Consider the following 19,337-nt stretch of genomic DNA (forward strand, 5'->3'; position numbering starts at 1 on the left):
GCTAAATCATGGAAGAATCATTGGGCCAGAGAAGGAGCAAGAAATGAGAATGACACAGTAGCCTGGTAGTTAGTGCACTCACCTGAGAGGTGGGAGGAGACCCAGGATCCAGTCCCCCTGCACCCATGATTTTTTCCCCCCATTATTTATCCACAGTGGAACAGCTTCAAATGGGAGAAGATGAGGGAGCCCACATCAGAATATCCCACAGCTCAAGGGCACTGGGTGATAGCAGATCCCTCCCTTCAGGTGGAGCAGGGATTGACCCAGGGGTCTTTCACATCCCAGGGAACTATCCTAAGCACTGGGCTAATAATGGTGAGGAAAGTCCTCTCCACCCCCACCCCATCACCCCCAGTTCTGTGTCAGATCACCTACAAGGCAAACACCACCTCTCCTTAAAAAGAGAAACAAAATCGGACCCAGGGAATTATAGACCAGTCAGCCTAACTTTGATACCAGGAAAGATATTGGAACCAATTATTAAACAATCTGTTTGTAAGCACCGAAAAGAGACTAGGGTGAAAAGGAATAGCCAACATGGATTTGTCAAGAACAAATCATGCCAGACCAACCTAATTTCTTTCTTTGACAGGATTACTGGCCTAGTGAATGGGATGTAGTTGCAGAAAGAAAAAAAAAAAAGGCTAATATTATTCTGACATGTATTAACAGGAGTGTCATGTGTAAGACCTGGGAGGTAACCGTCCCGCTCTACTTAACACTGGTGAGACCTCAGCTGGAGTACTCGATCCTCCAATTCTGGGTACCACACTTTAGGAAAGATGTGGATAAATTGGAGAGAGGCCAAGGGAGAGCAACAAAAAATAATAAAAGGTTTAGAAAAACTGACCTCTGAGGAAAGGTTAAAGAAACTGGGCACATTTAGCCTTGAGAGGAGAAGGCGGGGCGGGGGCAGGAGGGGGAAAAGGGGGCTGATAATCTTTTCATACATTAAAGGGCCGTTATAATGTGAACGGTGATCAACTGTTCCTTGTGTGCACTGAAGATATGACAAGTAGTAATGGGCTTAATCTGCAGCAAAAGAAAGTTAGGTTAGGTATTAGGAAAAGAACTAACTAACTATAAGTGTGGTTAAATTCTGGAATAGGCTTCAGAATCCCCATCATGGGAGGTTTTTAAGAACAGGTTGGCCAAACACCTGTCAGGGATGCTCTAGGTTTACTTGGTCCTGCTTCAGCACCAGGTGGCTGAATTTGAAGACTTTTTGAGATCCCTTCTGGTCCTGCGGGTCTATGAGTCTACCGGGACCCAATGCAGTAGCTGAGCTCTGAGCACGCTTACTGGATTGGGCCCTACAAGCGAGTTACGTGGAGGAATGCCAATCTTCCCTCATTCGTGCTTCGCTCTGGGGCTTAGGCGTCTGGACACCTCAAGCGGGGCTGCAGTGCACATGCCCAGAAGCAGAAACATTGGCACCTAGGGAAATTTTACTGCAAAAAATACAGGTGCTGAGCGAGTTTAGGCACCTATAGGGTTCAACAGCAGCTGAGCAGAGGCTTTTTGAGCCCCAGAGAGGCCTGATTCTGAGATATAGACTCCTAGAGTGGCAGTTAGATGCCTAAAGCCTTTTGTGAATCTAACCCCTAGCTGCTGTTTGTGCCTTTAAACTGCCCCCTCCTCAACAGGGCAGAATTCTCAGAGGAGTTTGAGTGAGGTGTCCAAATCCCATTGAAATCCAGCATGGCTGAGGTGCCTAATCCTCACAGGGCCCTTTGAAAATCTCAGCTGTACTCCCTATGGAGGGCAGAACTCCCGCTGAATTGCACGAGGGACACATAGTTAGGTTGGCTTAACTGCATCGCTCAGGGCTGTGAAAACGGTCACTCCCTGTGCCGAGTAATGAAGCTGACCTAAGCCATGGCGTAGGCTGCAGAGCGAAGAACTCTTTGAAAGGCAGTAGCTAGGTCAACCAAAGAGGCAGACTTACTGCAGGGGCCGAAGAACTCCTTCCGTCTCCGTAGCAAGTGTCTGCATTCCAGTAGCACAGCTGTAACATTTCGAGTGTAGACACACCCTGAGTGTCATGCACAGGTGCATGAAGTAGATGCTCTGCATTCCCCCAGCCACCCACACAGTAGGGAAATTGCTTTTTTTTTGGTTGAAAAAGACTCACTGAACAGGTCCCTGTAGAGGCAAACACCTCCTCAAATGAGAACTTTGCCTGATTGTCACAGAACTTTGTGTTTATTAAAGTAAGGTTTCATCAATGTACAGAACTGACAAAACATTTCCAGGAAGCTTGACAAACATTTACAATTCATAGATATTTTAACACTGTAGGTATAAACAAATAAAAGTTCTAACTGGCAATTTTGTTTCCTAAGAAGCCTCCAATGAAACGAACTCTCTCAGCTGGCCACTCTGCAGCAGTTCTATTAACCACTGATGAACAAGAACTCTTACTTATTCTTAACATCCAGTGTTTTAAAATTATTGCTTATTACCAGATAAAACAGCAAGATGACATAAAGGGTTATTAAAAATCTCATGTCACAAGCTTTGTAACAGCATACTTCTTTGCACAATACACCCTCACCTTTTTTTCCCCATTTAAAATAATGCAGTTATGACAACCCAGGTTTTCCAAAAGCAGCTAGTGATTTTGGGGGCCCAACCAAAGACGCCTTAAAGAGTCAAGTTGAGTATCAAAGAATGGAGGCATCCCAACATCACTAGTCACTTTGGAAGGTCTTGGCCGATTTGTTTACAGAGATCCAATGAAAAAGTTTCTGTAACCCAGCGTCACACATGCTTTGCAAAACAAGTCTTTAGAACAGAATCTCACTGGGAGCTAAGCTTGGAATCAGGATCCTTCACTGGCTTCATGCTTGAGTTACAGAGCTCAGTCCTGGACAACCAGTTTTCAATCTCGGGAGGGAAGATGCCAGCCGGAGGAATAGGATTTGATTTTCTGCCACCACTTGCAAGAGCAGCTACAGGGCTGAATAAATAAGAAGGGAAGGGATATTCTCTTCCTGTAGCATTGCTGATGAAATGGGAAATCATACCCACATCGGAATCTGACTGCATCACTGGACAAGGACAGTCCTTGACACATGCAACTAAATCCACTCAGACTTACTCACCCGCTCACTGCCTATTGAACCTTCCCAGTGCCTAGTGTGATCAGCACCCATGTGTCTTACCTTGGCTGCTGAGGGAACTGGGGAAGATAAAGTATCATTTACATAAATGCACAATACAGTCCATTTTGGTCGAGGGATGTGACCACCATGGAGAGAGGTTGAATACGTTTCTAGTCAAAGGCAGTTAAAATAAATAGTCTCTCAGAGGTTCTTCTGACTACAAAGGACAATGTAGGGAACATCCAGTTATGAGATGCCACTGGAAGCCACCGGAAATACAGAACTTTATATGCTGCTCTAACTAGAGGCATCCCAGCCTTTGCAACACTTTGTACAGTGGGTTCCCTCCTCCCCAAACACACGCCCACGTCCTTGCTCAGACACTGGTCTCTCATATTCTTCCACCTGCAGAACTCTGGTTCATAGCAGCACTTGCTCCTTTCCACTGAGAAGCATCCCTGCACCAAGGCCCACTCTTAGCCCCCCTGGATCTTTTTGATTGTGCCACCCTTGCGCTCCATGCTCACAATAAAGTCATTTTACTTGGGCACTCTGCTCTTGTGGATCCACTCATGTCCTCTGAAGGAAAGAAATCACATCACTTTGGCTAACCTCAGCGAGTAAGCCAACTCCCGTGAGGGAAAGGAAATCCAGCACACCTCCTGCCCAAGCAGTCTCTTCAGGGCAATGGAGCAAGTACGTGCTGCATTTCTTTCGGATTGTCTTCCACTTTCGCTGCCCTGGGTCTCTTTGGGTAGGCGATGCTGGCCATCTTAAAGAATTCATCAGCAGCATCCAGTGCAATAAGACGATCCTGTCAAAATAATGGAGTCGTCAGAATTGCTGGTATCCCTGACTTTGCAACAGTTTCCATTCAAAAATGCCCTCTCAGACAGGCTTGAAAAGACATAAGGCCTCATCCTTCACGGTGTCATGCCAGTGTCATGTCTCCAAGAGATATAATGGCATAAAACTAGAGTAACTCTCAGCTGAATCAGGCTCATGGTCTATAGTGCAGACATGTTTCTATTTGTGCCCAAGCAGGCCACCAGTGCAATCTTGGACTGAACAGTCATATCTGGGAGACTGAGGTACACGGGGCTTTGATCCTGTGCATTTCACTACTCGTGCCACTTTTGTGACCTCATTAGCAGAGACAGAGGGGGTTAGATAAGAAAGGAATGTTTAGCTACCTACCACCACAAAGAGGTATCGCTCAGAGAGCTCCCAGCTGTTTGGGAAAATGTTCGTCTCCTCAGAGATCTTTAACAGGATCTCCCGGGCTTTGCTCATGTTCTGAGAATCGCTGATGATGCTAAGTTTAGTCACCGATAACAGGGAGTCCGCTTCCTTCTGAAACCCTAGGACAGAGACGATCAGTCCAGTTTAAATGAAAGGCACAAAACATGGCAGGATGTAAGTGGGCAATAACATTACTACAAAGAACCAACCAACCCAATCCAGCTCTCGGCTAGTAGACAGCTCAGTATGTATTTGAAGGTTCGCTATTCCCCCTCTGCCTTGTGTATTTGCCTTTTAGTGTTCCTATTTTATACTCCATGACAGGAAAAAATAAAACACGCTTGGATAAAGTGAACTAGCATTTCCTCTGAGCAGGCTCCACTGTGTACCCTTGCTGTAGGGTGAACGGGAGGCCACCAGTGAGATAACATTTAAAACTGCAACACATGCATTGTGCTTTCCCGATTAAGGGGCATCTTTACTTGTGCTGATTCAGTCTTCGCCTGCTCCCTGTGTGCATAGACAGTGAGTACATTCAGTCTAGGCTGGGTGCCCTGCTCTTTTCATGATCCAGCAAGTCCCAGAGCTGCTGATAGAACTGAACATATTCAGCACCTGTCAGGCCAAAAAAACCCCCCAACCAACCGAAGGGGAAAAGCAACACTGCAAGAGTAAACATGCAGGTGGTGGTTTGGTACTGAAACAGTCAGCATGGTTTTGTTTTGTTTTTTTAATTAGAGTAGCATCTGTGGGAAGGAAGCGACTTGGAATGTAATCTTCATGATCTGCCCATAACCCTGGCCCCAGGAAGTGTGAGATCATCTGTAGGACCTTTATGACGCTGCAAAATCTGTCTGGGCTTGTGGTTAAAGCGTGGGACTGGGAGTCAGAAGATCTGGAGGGTTTATAGCTAGTTTTGCTATTGACTTTGTGTAGGCCCATCAGATCATGTGCTTTGTGTCTCATGTTCTCCCATGACAGTCTGTAAGATTGAGGATTTTTTGTACATCACAGTGCTAGCATAATTTTCAATGTATAGTACTTTCTATCCAAGGACCCAGGGCATTGCGGTTCTGTGATAAGCGGTATGTAGGAGCTAACCAAGTCTGGTTGATAAAGGTTAACAATGACTTACAGTTTCAGTGCATAAAAGATTCCCTCCATCATCACGTCTGGGAAAATAAGTTCTTTTGCTCTTAGTGGTCATGTCCTTGCAAAGGCAAAAAGCCCAGGAACGGACACCCAAGGGATGCAGTTCCCCTGTGCCCAAGATAGACTTCCACGTGCGTAGTCCAAATCACTGCCTTCCTGATCTGCCAGAATTTTGCATCTATCTTGCCCAGATATCAAGAACTACACAAGGCCATGGGGACCCTGGCCCCACATATCATTGCAGTTTCCTCCAGAGGACCAGCCAGATGTGTTTGGATCACAAGGTGGATTTAACTCTTTCCAGGACAACTAGGCAAAGCAGTGGAAAGAAAAGGGCATTGCCAAGCAGTTTTATTCATTTAAACCCCATTTAAAATTTCTTTACAGTTCTTCAGATCTGCTGGTATTAACCAGAGGAGGAAAATCGATAATTTCACATCACTTTCATCAGAAAAAGAGATTTGGGAAAAATGTAGTTTTAAAGAAATCAGTGCTCTTTCATTTTGAGCTGCCTTGCTCTTAAAAAGACAGGGTAATCCCTGACCCGATCGTCCAAATAGCCTGGGGACAGGGATTTTATTTGGATAATCAGGAATTTGGTTAATCAAGGGAGCTGGACCCAGCCAGCCATTCAGCAGCAGGGTGGCCTCCCCCACGACTGGGGGTTCAACTTCTCCTCTGCAGTCGTGGCCAGGGTCTCTGCCCCACTCCCATGACAGCAGGACTGCAGAGGCTCCCTGCACTGCCACAGGGTGGGTGACATCCAACTCCTGCAGGCACAAGGAGCAGAAACCCCTGGGTAGGACTCTGCTAGGACTGCAGATCCTTGGCCCTCCCCTGCACCTGCAGGTACTGGGTGTCACCAGGAGCCCTCTGCAGCTCACCTGTCACGGCACTGCTCGCTCACTCCTGCACCAGAGAGGTTGCAGAGGGCTCCTGGTTCTGCCACAGGAGACATTCAACAGGGTGGGCTCCCCCACAGATGGGGACTCCTCCTCCTCCTCCTCACAGTCCTGGCCCTGAGATGCATGGGGGACAGCGAATGGATCTGGATTAACACGGCGGTTTGGATAATAGGGGTTTGGATAAATGGGGGGTATACCGTATACCACATAGAATCATAGATTCTATGTGGTATACGGTATACCCCCCATTTATCCAAACCCCTATCATGATGCAGATGTCAAATAGACAAACACCATGCATGTTGTGGCAGGGTAGAGGGGACACCCCCTTTCCTATCTGGTGGAGCACCTACTGCCGCTCTGTGTAACCACCCTAGGCAATTTTTTGACTAGTGGACCCACCCAGAGTTTACAGAGTGTGACAGGGTCAGGCCAGATGGCTACAGGTGGGTGATCGAAGGTAGATATATTAGCCCCAGATTAAGCAGATCCCTTTCCCCTCAGTAAGATAATGGGTTGTTCCAGAACAATCAGGAAGTTGCTGGAACCAATTAAGGCAGGCTAATTAGGACACCTGGAGCCAAATAAGAAGCTACCAGAATCAATTAGGACAGGCAGGCTAATCAGGGCACCTGGTTTTAAAAAGGACCTCACTTTAGTTAGTGAGGTGCGTGCGAGGAGCTGGGAGCAAAAGGCGCGCAAGAAGCTGAGAGTGAGTAAGCGTACTGCTGGAGGACTGAGAAGCTTTTGACACGGTCTCCCACAGTATTCTTGTCAGCAAGTTAAAGTAGTATGGGCTGGATGAATGCACTATAAGGTGGGTAGAAAGTTGGCTAGATTGTCGGGCTCAACGGGTAGTGATCAATGGCTCCATGTCTACTTGGCAGCCGGTGTCAAGTGGAGTGCCCCAGGGGTCGGTCCTGGGGCCGGTTTTGTTCAATATCTTCATAAATGATCTGGAGGATGGTGTGGATTGCACTCTCAGCAAATTTGCGGATGATACGAAACTGGGAGGAGTGGTAGATACGCTGGAGGGCAGGGACAGGATACAGAGGGACCTAGAAAAATTGGAGGATTGGGCCAAAAGAAATCTGATGAGGTTCAATAAGGATAAGTGCAGGGTCCTGCACTTAGGACGGAAGAACCCAATGCACAGCTACAGACTAGGGACCGAATGGCTAGGCAGCAGTTCTGCGGAAAAGGACCTAGGGGTGACAGTGGACGAGAAGCTGGATATGAGTCAGCAGTGTGCCCTTGTTGCCAAGAAGGCCAATGGCATTTTGGGATGTATAAGTAGGGGCATAGCGAGCAGATCGAGGGATGTGATCGTCCCCCAGTATTCAACATTGGTGAGGCCTCATCTGGAGTACTGTGTCCAGTTTTGGGCCCCACACTACAAGAAGGATGTGGATAAATTGGAAAGAGTCCAGCGAAGGGCAACAAAAATGATTAGGGGTCTGGAACACATGACTTATGAGGAGAGGCTGAGGGAACTGGGACTGTTTAGTCTGCAGAAGAGAAGAATGAGGGGGGATTTGATAGCTGCTTTCAACTACCTGAGAGAGGATGGTTCCAGAGGTTCCAGAGAGGATGGTTCTAGACTATTCTCAGTGGTAGAAGAGGACAGGACAAGGAGTAATGGTCTCAAGTTGCAGTGGGGGAGGTTTAGGTTGGATATTAGGAAAAACTTTTTCACTAGGAGGGTGGTGAAACACTGGAATGCGTTACCTAGGGAGGTGGTAGAATCTCCTTCCTTAGAAGTTTTTAAGGTCAGGCTTGACAAAGCCCTGGCTGGGATGATTTAATTGGGGATTGGTCCTTCTTTTGAGCAGGGGGTTGGACTAGATGACCTCCTGAGGTCCCTTCCAACCTTAATATTCTATGATTCTAGTACAAGCGTTATCAGACATTAGGAGGCAGGTCCAGTGGTGAGGATAAAGAAGGTGTTGGGAGGAGGCCATGGGGAAGTAGCCCAGGGAGTTGTAGTTGTCACGCAGCTGTTACAGGAGACACTATAGACAGCTGCAATCCACAGGGCCCTGGGCTGGAACCCGGAGTAGAGGGCAGGCCTGGGTTCCCCCTATTTCCCCCACCCCCAACTCTCTATTTGATAGAAGAGGAGTTGACCTGGACTGTGGGTGCCACCAGAGGGGAAGGTCTCTGGCCTGTCTCCCAACCCATTAGGTGGGCCAGCAGAGACTGTGGGGATTGTTCTCCTCCTTTTCCCCATGCTGGCCAGTGATGAGGTTAGCTGAACGGCAGCTTTGTGCCACTAACAAAAGGAGCCAAACGGAGGACTGCCGTGAACCTCTGAGGTGAGCAAATCTGCCAGAGAGTGCAGAACCCACCAAGGCAGAGGAGGAACTTTGTCACAAGAGCCAGTGGCCAGACCCCTCCTCCAAGCTCGCCCACCCATGAGCTGCTGCATAGAGCCATAGGATGGCACTCCTTTGCACGGTGCGGCAGGTTGGAGGGAAAAGACCCAGTGTCCCTCTGCACTACCTCTTTCCAACTGCACCCCTCTTCAGTGAAGCCTTGGTGGCTCTGTCATTTTGCATCTATGCAAAACAAAAGGGGGAGGGGGGGTTGGAAGATTACCCCCAAGATATGAAGGCATCAGTAACAGCCTTTGCTGAACAGCTATGCTGCTGCAAATAAAATAGCCATGACCTCGAGTTTACCTAATTCTTCCAAAATACGTTTCCATCTGCTTCTCACTTCCCTTCGGATTTGCCGCAAGGTATAGATGTCATAGTTCAGTTTTTGCCATTCCTGCAAGGCAAGGGGAGAACAGATTCAGCCTTCTTCACTCTGTATGGCTCGTCCCACCTGGCTCTTTTCCAGTGATTTCTACTCCCAGAGACCCAGCCACATTCATAGGTCTATGACAGAGTAACGTCTCACTCCACAGGTCTGTTCCCAGTGTGGATTTATGGCCATAGCTGCTTACTTTACCAACTAAAATATTTTTTTCCTATTTTAACCTTCTTGCCACTGGAGTCAGTACATCTGTGGGAGAATGGGCATGAGTTTGGCTCAAGCATCAACATAATTAACTAAGTTCCAATCACAAGGCTTAGTGTAACTGCATTTTAAAATATGTGCTCATCTTTCTATAGCAGAGGACCTACAGCTGGCTGAAAAGTGCAAAGTATTGTCACTGAAAAAATGCTGAAACAAGGTGGTGGTTGTTTTAAAATCAAGAACAGAAAGCTAAAAACTACAAAACGCTTCTATTTCTGTTGAAAAGCCAGAACACTTCCATTCCTCCACCCCTAGAAAAGGCCATTTTTTCGCATCAAAAACAAATGGACTAGAACATTTCAGCCGGTCTGAGTTGGACCCAGTTCTTTGCCCACTGAAGTCACTGACCTAACTCCCATTTATTTCAATGGAAGTTAGGTTGATCTCTTCAAAACATGGACAAGCTCTACTCAACATTAGTTAAACTTAAACTTCCTCGTGAATGTATTCTGTCCTCAGTTACGCTGGTATAATCCCTAAGAAACTCTGTGGTCTTCAAGTTGTACTGTATTGCAGAATTTAGTCTATAATTTTTGAAAACTTTACCATGATTTATGGGTCCAATAGCTGAAAATGGACTCCTTATTTTGGGCAGGGGAAACAAAGAGGGAAACAATCTAGAAACAGAGCCCAGCCCTCTCCTGGGTTCTGCAATGCTGTCCTAGGATGCAGAACAAGGTGTGCTGGAGGGGACTGGTTCATTCCTACTCAGTTGGTCTGAAGCCCAGCTGAAACCCTAGAGATATTTCCCAAAGAGCTTTTCCTGGAATTTGGAGACACAAAAAGCTGTTCCTGTGAGGATCTCTTATCTAGTTATACCAGACCTTCCATTGCAACTTATTTTCCCAGGCTTCTAACTTCTAAAGAAATGGCACCTTTTGGTTGCAATTTTCCATGTCTGATCACAACCCACAGAATTTGTGTTTTTATTTTAAAGCTTGAGCATAACCCAGTGACACATTTCAAATTAAGCCAGGGCCAGATTTGCAGAAGAGCTCAGCTCCTATTTAGGCACCTAAATGAAGATTTTCAGAAGTGCTTAGAGAACAATGGAAATTGAGCCCTTTAGAAAACCTGGGCCATGATTATTTAAATAGCCAAAAAAGCAAGATATTTGTTTTGTCCATGCTTAACTCAGAAATGGCTGATTTTTACAAGCCAGGACTTACCAGTACTGAGGACTAGTCTTCAAGCTAGTGTTGAACATTAACAGTTAAAAATGACTGAACAACTGGGTTTGCAGATGCGATTTCCATTCAATTTAGAGTTACTATGCAATTTGTTGTGCTGCAGAATACAAAATATCTATGTTTTTAGTGTCATTTTATACTAATCTTTTAATCTGGTATCCCACACCTGAGTAAACTTTTGACCCTGGAACCGTAAAAGTGACATTAGTTTAGCTATTTGTGCATTAGTATTTCAATTGACATTACAGAGATTAAATGCCAACACTTATTTATAGAACATCAAAACTGTGCACACACCAGTCAGGAAATGCAACAAAAGTAAGATTCCCCTAGTAATCACGGCACTCCCACAGTGCATGTGGCCCGGTTCTGACCTCTGATACAAGTATGCAGTTGTATATTTGAGGTTGAGTTGGACCCCTTATACATTAAAGTATCCATTTAACATAGTAACTGGTCATCCAAAATACACTCTGTCCTTTGCTACCGTGATTACTAATATAAACATGTTAAATGGATACCTGAATGTTAGTCCATTTTACAGAGTAGAACGTGTGTAAAAATGGCATCATGGGGTGGACAGGTGTCAATCTTTTTCATCTCTTAATTATTTCCCTATTTCATGCACTCAGTTTACAAGTAACCACCAGCCCTATGTGAATTCAACTTAGGGTCTAAAAATCCACCTGGATTCTTTTCACCTTATCAAATCAGCACAATAAAGTTCAGTAAGTCCTGTGACCACACTGTCTTCCAATTATGCAAACGCCTGTGTAGTCTGTGGATTTGCACAGGTTAAGTGATTGGTAATCCAGACCTTTGATACATAAAATGGAATTGAATTCAGATCACTTTCCTAGTTGTATTCATTCTCTACCAAAAATCACTAGTAAACTTATGACTGGTTTCAGAGTAGCAGCCGTATTAGTCTGTATCAGCAAAAAGAAAAGGAGGACTTGTGGCACCTTAGAGACTAACAAATTTATCTGAGCATAAGCTTTCATGAGCTACAGCCCACTTCATCGGATGCAGTGAGCTGTAGCTCATGAAAGCTTATGCTCAAATAAATGTGCTAGTAAACTTATGTGATCAATCACTTTGTTCCAGTTACTCATAACGTTAGTCTTTTGGGCTGTATATTTCCAAGTCTGACCTCTGCTCACAGGGTGAAGACTTTTGGAAAGTTTAAGCAATGATGCTTCAGCTTCTCTCCAATCCCCATAACCACCCCATACACACACTTTCCTCCTCTAAAAACAAAACAGACACCTCACTTAGAAAGGCACAAAGCCATCTATAGGAGGACTGGGGCTGGGGGGAGGGGGGTTGCAAACACCTGGACATCTCATTATAATCAAAACCAGTTAAATTACATATGTGAGATCAGATCCATATGTTTAACCATTACAGAGGAGACAGATGTCACCAACAGCCAATCAGAAACCTGCATTGTATGTCTGACTTTCAAATCCCATTTCACCATTCTAATAGAGTTACAGAGCAGCTGTATACAATGTACCTTTCCCTGCACATTTGTATACATCTTGTTCATTAACATGCCATTTTAATTAGAGTAATTTTTATATGACCTAATTTCCAGAAATTTAAGAGCCATTAACTAAAATTATAGAGCATGTCAGGATCAATTAAAGAAGGAAGAGTGATCTGCCAGTAAAATGCATTATGTTGATAATTTTCCTACAATTACACAGAAAGTCTGCAAGAGAAACTTCTCATTTTTAATAGGTAATTACTAACAGGTAAATGCTAATTTAGCTTTTAAAGGTGACCAGCAGATATTGGGATCATGTCCCATTTCCTCTCCCCCCCACCCCCGCTTTTCTTTTTTAAATTTAAGCAGGCATTAAAAACCACTTTAAATATTTGTTCTGTTTTTTCCTAAAGGCTGCTTTTGCTTAAATTTGCTCCAAAATAACAAAATTGGTTTTAATTCAAACCAGGTTAAAAAAACAAAACCAAAAACTTCACATTCTGTCCTATTTTGATTTGGTATGTTAGGATTTTTAAAGGGAATTAGGGACATTCTTAATCCAAAGCAAGTGTCCACCCCACGAACTTGCACTGAAATAAGGGGGGGGGGGGGAAGGTGTGAATTAAAACCAATTAGGTATTTTGATCAAGTGTGAGTGCAGATGGAGCATGGGGTTCTGTTTGCTTTTTACCCAGAAATATCATAGTTAGCAGAAGGATTGGACAATTGGAGTGGGCTCGATCTCTGCTCTGAATTGATAGGTCAGACATGTTTTAATCTTTCACATACACACATTCCTTTCAAGTGTTTTTTAAAAGTTTGGAATTAAAACAAAAATATCCAAAAATCCCATGCACTCTCAATTACTAGATTTTATTGCTCTTGTGAGGACAGAGCCTTCTTAGTTCTCCAGCCCACTCCACCCCCCAAGAGTCCTGCAGCAAAAACACAGAAAGAAAGAGAAACGGAAAAGCAGAAATTCCTTTCCATGGAACCATATTGACACCCCCCCCCACTACCCCCTGGAGTCATCAGCAAGGTTGAGATGTTTAGATCCACAGTACTGAGCTAAAAGAGTAACTGATAGCAGTAGTAGGCTGTTATTTTCCTGTGTGGAGCAGCCCATACAAGGGGATGAGACACTCTTTGCCACTGGATCTCACAGCTGTTTACTAGCCTGCACGGAAATGTTGAGACTCAGGAATCCTGGGTTCTAGGCCCAGTTCTGGAAGGGAGTGTGCGCTCTGGGGGTTACAGATCCTTCTGCCCCAACTCATCCTCAAATTGCTTTCTCTGCCCCCCCCGAGACTTTTGGTTCCCCAACCCATGGCTCTCACACCTCTGAATTCTACTCAGACTGACGGCTCCTCCTCACTGCCTCAGCACCGAACACAGAAAATCTTCATGCTGTCAGTTTGGGTCCAGAGGCCACAGTGGTGCTCAGGTCTTACTCAGCCCCAGCAGCTCTTGAATGCAGCACGCGCAGGGACAATAGCGGGGATGGCACATGCATAGTCTAGCTGGCACATAGCAACTGTATTGGGAGGTGATGGAGGGTGCTCTGTGAAGACAGACTCTTCAGAGATGTCACCACTGTTTTCTCTTCCGAGCTTGTGGGAACTGAAATTTTCAGAAGATTAGAACCTGCCCAGATTTTCACAAGCAAAGCCACATCCCTGGCACTAGGACAACCTTCCTGCCAAATATCAAGTCCCTGCTGCAAAGCTTGGGCATGATTGAGCTTTTCAGTGAAGTTACTGTAAGAAATTGGAGTCGGCTGAACAACTCCCTCCCCCACAACCCCTCTGGAAAAAAAGATTAACCTGAGGCGGACACCCAACAAAGGAAATTTCAGCCTGAACTATTACAGTTTGGTAAAGCTAAAGGCAAATGTAAACAGGGTCTGATAATGGAAGTGAAGTTTGCCTGACATTATAGCCCTCAATACCAGCTCTACCTAAAATGACTCGTGATAACACCTGCGTGTTACTAGGAGACAAACTGGATGTGATGTTTCCATATTGCACGTCTAGCACATTCATACTTAGAGCATCTTGTGTAATTACTGTGTGCGCCTCTGTACTGGAATGGGGAAGGGCCCTGGGTGCGCTGAGTGGAAGGACACCATGTTCTTCCACTGATGACTCAAGACATTTGGGTATCAGTCATATTTAGAGCAGGGTGGGGAGTGGTCCATCAAATTGAGGCTCAGGCAAGAAAGGATGAAGACAAGGATGTCTCACTCATTTTCTCCTGACTCACTAACCAACTCTCTCACCCTGCCACGTCACAGAGGCAGGTGGGTGTGGGCTGCTGACTCCTTGCATCTGTGATAAGCTAGGTTTACAGGACCAGGAATCCAGATCTTACCTTAATCTCTGCCTACAACTCTTATGCATTACTGTCAGTTTAGCCAAGGAGGGGGGATTTAGCCATACCACTCCCACTGAAGTCCATGGAATTCGGAGCTAAATCCTTTAACTGATTTTGAACGTATCAGCCCCAGTTTCCAGCACAGTACCAAGTAGGTGCATTCTCTCTGCTCATTACTTGGCAGTCACCAGCCCTCGTTGCCCTGTCTCCTTGTTGCCATCTTGTCACGATGCCAATGTGTGACTAAAGCTGAACTCCAGCACAGCACTGAACCATAGGCACATGAGCCAGAAAAAGAGCCAAGAATAGAAACAGCCCTGCAGTTATCATCACACCTGGGTTTAGAATTGGTCCAGGTGTCCCCGTCCCAGGAGAACCATCCCCATGATTCTGGCAGCCCCAGCAGTCTGGTCTCACTTCTCCCTAGGGACTGGCCTGGTAAAGAGTGGCTCCAAGATCAGGGAGTGCAAAAGTGGCTAAAGGCCACTTTCTACACACTGGCCCACCCAGCTGCACGAAGTGTTCCTCAGTCACATGTCTGGCCCTGTGAGTTTGAAGTTGGTGACATCAGAGCAGAACTCCAGGCTCACCACTCCTGGAACTTGCTCAGCTATAGTATGTGAGAGGACTAGCAACAACCATCTAGCAAGATCCTCAGTAGCCTGCGGGCGGTATCAAAGGAAATTAACTTAGAACGGATTCAAGGACTCTGAATAGGGAACAAACCACGCTTTAGGAACCGTGACCAGGTCTTGGGGAAGAAGAGACCGCACAAAGTGACCCACATCTAGGAAGCAGAATCCTAGATAAGAACAGAGGCACTAATCCCTCCTATTGCCTGCCTCATTGGTCTGAAAGTTATAAAGAAGCCAAGCCATAAACCACACACTCAGTTGTCACTCATATACATCTCCCACTGAAATCATACATAGGCAGTATCTACAGTACCTTAAGTTAGAATTTCTCTATATAATGAAGTGTCTAATACAGGGGTGGGCCACATCTGGGAGAGGAAATTGCTTGGGACAGGGGGTTGGGGAGCAGGGTTTGGGAGGGGGCTCAGGTCAGGGAGTTGGAGTGCAGGAGGGGTGTGGGGTGGCAGGGGGCTCAGGGCAGGGAGTTGGGGTGCAGGAGGGGTTCAGGGTCCGGCCCAGTGCTGCTTACCTAGAGCAGCTCCGGGGTGGCGCGCACTGGGGCCAGGGCAGGCTCTCTGCATGCCTGCCCTGGCCCTGGCCCCCCACTGCTCCGGGAAGCGGCCAGCACCACGTCCCTGCGTGGCCCCTTGGGGTGGGGTGGGGCGGGGCAGCAGAGGGCTCGGCGTGTTTCCCTCACCTGTGGGTACCTCCCCCGAAGCTCCCATTGACCACGGTAACCTGTTCTTGGCCAATGGCAGCTTTGCGGAGGTACCCACAGGCAAGAGCAGCGTGCAGAGCCCTCTGCTGCTCCACCCCCACAGGCTGCAGGGACGCGGTGTGGCCGCTTCCAGGATTGGTGCGGAGCCCGCGGCGGTGGCAATCCCGCAGGCCGGATCCAAAGCCCCGAGGGGCTGGATCCAGCCCGCGGGCCATAGTTTGCCCACCCCGGTCTAATACCAACATGTGCGTTAGCCCTTGCACTTGCCGACATACAATTGTTATCCAAGGTGGCATTATATGGTTAAGAGTGATTTTCAATTTCAAGGGTCTTCCTGGCCTAAGTCTGGTTTGAATTCTTGAATTGGAATGATGGTTAAAAATCCTGTTTCTGTCACAGTCACACTGCGAAATCCGATAAATTCACCACATAGTACTAGCTGACCTCTGGCTGTCTATCAGACCAGTAAGATCAGAACCTCGTTCCCCAGATATGCAGCACCCTGGGCAAGATTTCCATCTCACAGGAGCACATCTCAGTTTAGGCCGGGATCCAGCAATTCAAATCAGTGGGGGAAACTTCTATTGCGAACTGGGTCCGGCCCTTGAGGTACACAAGCAAAGCAGCCTTTAAGAAAGTCACTTTAAGACGTCACTTAATTGAAATGTTCTTTTGTACCTACAAACCACTGAGGTGACTCAAGTATTTTCATTTGTTTGTAACAAATGGGATTAGATACTTACGCCAAAAAATAATGTAAACCTAGGTGCTAAGGTTAGACTCCGAATTAGAAGTGTCCTGATTTTTAAGAGGTGCTGACTTGTGGGTGACACTCTTTCAGCAACTAACACTGATTACGATCCAAACTTAAGGCATCAGGTTTGAAAATGTTGGCCCCGAGCTTCTCCGGTTACAGACAGGACATTTCTATACTTCTTCTGCATGCAGACAGCCAAGTCAAGACAGCAGCGCTCCAAGTGAATCATCTGTTTCCCTCCATTGCTCAAATATAACCAAAGGAACTCCTCTGAGATTATGATTTTGAGTGAGAGGATCATGGATGTTACGATAGTCAAGAATTTATGCCAGGAGAGCAGGGGAAATTCAGATCAGCACATAGCAGCGTATGCTGTTTTTTCCCCCAGCCTGGGAATAGGAAGAAATCCTTCATTCTTAGCTAAGAGAGTATTGGTGCTATTCACTGATTGGCAAAGCAAAGCAAAGGTGTTTCCCTTCCCCACCTCCTCCCTTGGAGCCTGAAAATGGCCTCATTGTTCCAGTTTTGCACATGACCTGATACGCCATTTAAGTTCTGAAAAGGAGAGGATACAGTAATAACCTGGAAGTCCTCTCTTTTGTGACGCACCCTGGACACTAGGATGTGAACTCTGGCTCAGTGAGAAGGGAAAGAGATTATTTTTTAACTGAAGAAGAGACTGCAGTTTGTAAGTGAGAGTTCGAGGAGAAGTTGACTGCAACCCAGAGAGCAAAAACAAACCCCAAACCTCAGCTTTCCCAGTGTGAGGCACATACTGCCTTGGCCCTTTTTGGCAGAGATCCCTTGGAATCCTCCCAGCGTCCTCATGACCCAAAGTATTAACAAGGAAGGAAGGAAGGAAGGGTCTCTGCAAAAAATAAGCAGTGAATCTCTGACCTCTTTAGACAAATACATTTTTAATATACAAACTATTTGCTCATTTGAGTTGAATCCAATAATTAGTTTCTATTATTAGGAGCCCTGGATGGGTGGAAAGTGTTTGTACCCTATTGTTTTATACCAGTGGTTTTCAACCTGTGGTCCGTGGACCTCTGAGGGTCTGCAAACTATGTCTAAGATTTCCAAAGAGGTCTGCACCTCCATTCGAAATTGTTTAGGGGTCCACAAATGTTAAAAGGTTGAAAATCACTGCTGTATACTAATCACTCCAGATACCCTGATCTCTCTCTCTCCACCTGAATTTTATGTTAACGGGGACCTTGCTAGAACCCATCTGCAGCAAAGCAATGTTCATTCAGGTCTGTTTTTAATTACACTTAGAGTTACTGGGCCAAACTCTGCTCTCTAATGGAAACCCAGAGCAATTTCATTCGTGTCAAAGGAGCTGCTCCTGATTTACCCCAGCGGAACAGCAGAATTGGTTCCATTGTCTGTTTTGTTTAGAAACAAGGCTGCTGCTTTCTTTTCAAATCTTTAGGCACTGAATTATTCCATTAACATTGAAAGGATACAGCACGCTCTCCCCCCCGCCCCACACCGCCTAGGCAATAGCTTCATCTCACCTATACGCAGAACCTGTGGTGCAGCTAGGTAGGGGCGGATTCGCCATCTCTGGCTGTCTTCAAATCCAGATTGGCTGCCTTTCTGGATGATAGATTTTGGTCAAACACAAGTTATTGGGCTCAGTGCTGGGATATCTGGGTCAAACACTATGGTCTGTGTTATTAAGGTCAGACTAGATGTTCTAATGCCTTAATCATTGCAGAATCTAACCACGCCATCTCATGGTGAACTTATCCTGAGGATCACTCCTTGGCTTCTGCCCTGGACTGGACATTCAGAGGTGAGGGCAATTTTAATGACTGTCCACAGAGCGCAGGCCAAAGACCAACTTACGTCTAATTAGCCTTTAACTGTTTGATGGTTAACAGAGGCAGTTAATATTAATATGGGCTGGATAGAACTAGTGACCTAAAAGTGGAAGGTGCCATATCTTGTTACAACCTTTGAAGCCATCAAACCATCCTCGTTAATGAATTAGAGGGTGCATGTGGCTACAGCCTAGTTGGAATTGCTATGTGTACTGCAGGTTGTTGTCTGGGACACTTCTGATAAGCGTATGGTTTAATATCCATCTAACACTTTTGTTAGCATTAACTAGCATTTGTTAGCATTAACTCTGGGTATTCTTTTTATCCATATAAATGTCCCTTCCCTTTCTGAATCTAAAGGGGCATACAAAGGGCTGAAACAAGACTGAAGAGTTTTTGTAAACAACGCATAAAAGCATGACCATGAGAAGAGACCCTGGGAAAACGCTCACTAGGGGGCTTCACTAGCAGCTTCTTTCCTCTAGGAAGTTAAGTTGGTTTTGCTTCTATGAAAATTAAATAAATTGAACCCCTTTCCCCAAATGTTGGGCCATTTTAACATCTGCACCTGTTGAACACAGCAGCGGACTTAACAGAATGATGGATTCACTTCACCGCTGCACGGCCTCAAGCGAGAGCAAAGGAATGGAACACACACACACTTGACGGGTAACCGTGACATCGGTATGGGAACACGTCACATACCTGCCACAACCTATGACAGACTCTTGTGCAACAGCAATCGCAGCACCCAGGGTTGAAGATGAGGTGTAGGGAGGAAGTGACAGGGGGAAGGAGGAGACCCTTGGCTAGGTTAGAACACCACCGCTGGTGGCTTTAGAGGCTTTGTACAGCTGTTGAGGGAAGGACGCAGCAAGCACTTGCTACTACAAGGGGAAGAGGAGGA

The 19,337-nt window shown here is 46.0% G+C and overlaps 1 protein-coding gene across 1 annotated transcript in view; it reads right to left on the minus strand.

Moving 5' to 3' along the window:
- Window positions 1-2,189: 2,189 nt before the first annotated feature.
- The window catches only part of MREG (melanoregulin), a 44,157-nt gene continuing 27,009 nt past the window's right edge, over window positions 2,190-19,337 (minus strand). Inside the window, exons 3-5 of the mRNA XM_073306746.2 lie at window positions 9,091-9,181; window positions 4,308-4,471; window positions 2,190-3,924 (exon numbers count right to left, since the gene is read on the minus strand). Of these exons, the coding sequence (XP_073162847.1) occupies window positions 3,790-3,924; window positions 4,308-4,471; window positions 9,091-9,181 (390 nt within the window). The 3' untranslated portion in view covers window positions 2,190-3,789. The remainder of the gene's footprint in view (window positions 3,925-4,307; window positions 4,472-9,090; window positions 9,182-19,337) is intronic.

This window comes from Lepidochelys kempii, chromosome 11, assembly GCF_965140285.1.
Source record: "Lepidochelys kempii isolate rLepKem1 chromosome 11, rLepKem1.hap1, whole genome shotgun sequence".
NCBI lineage: Eukaryota > Metazoa > Chordata > Testudines > Cheloniidae > Lepidochelys > Lepidochelys kempii.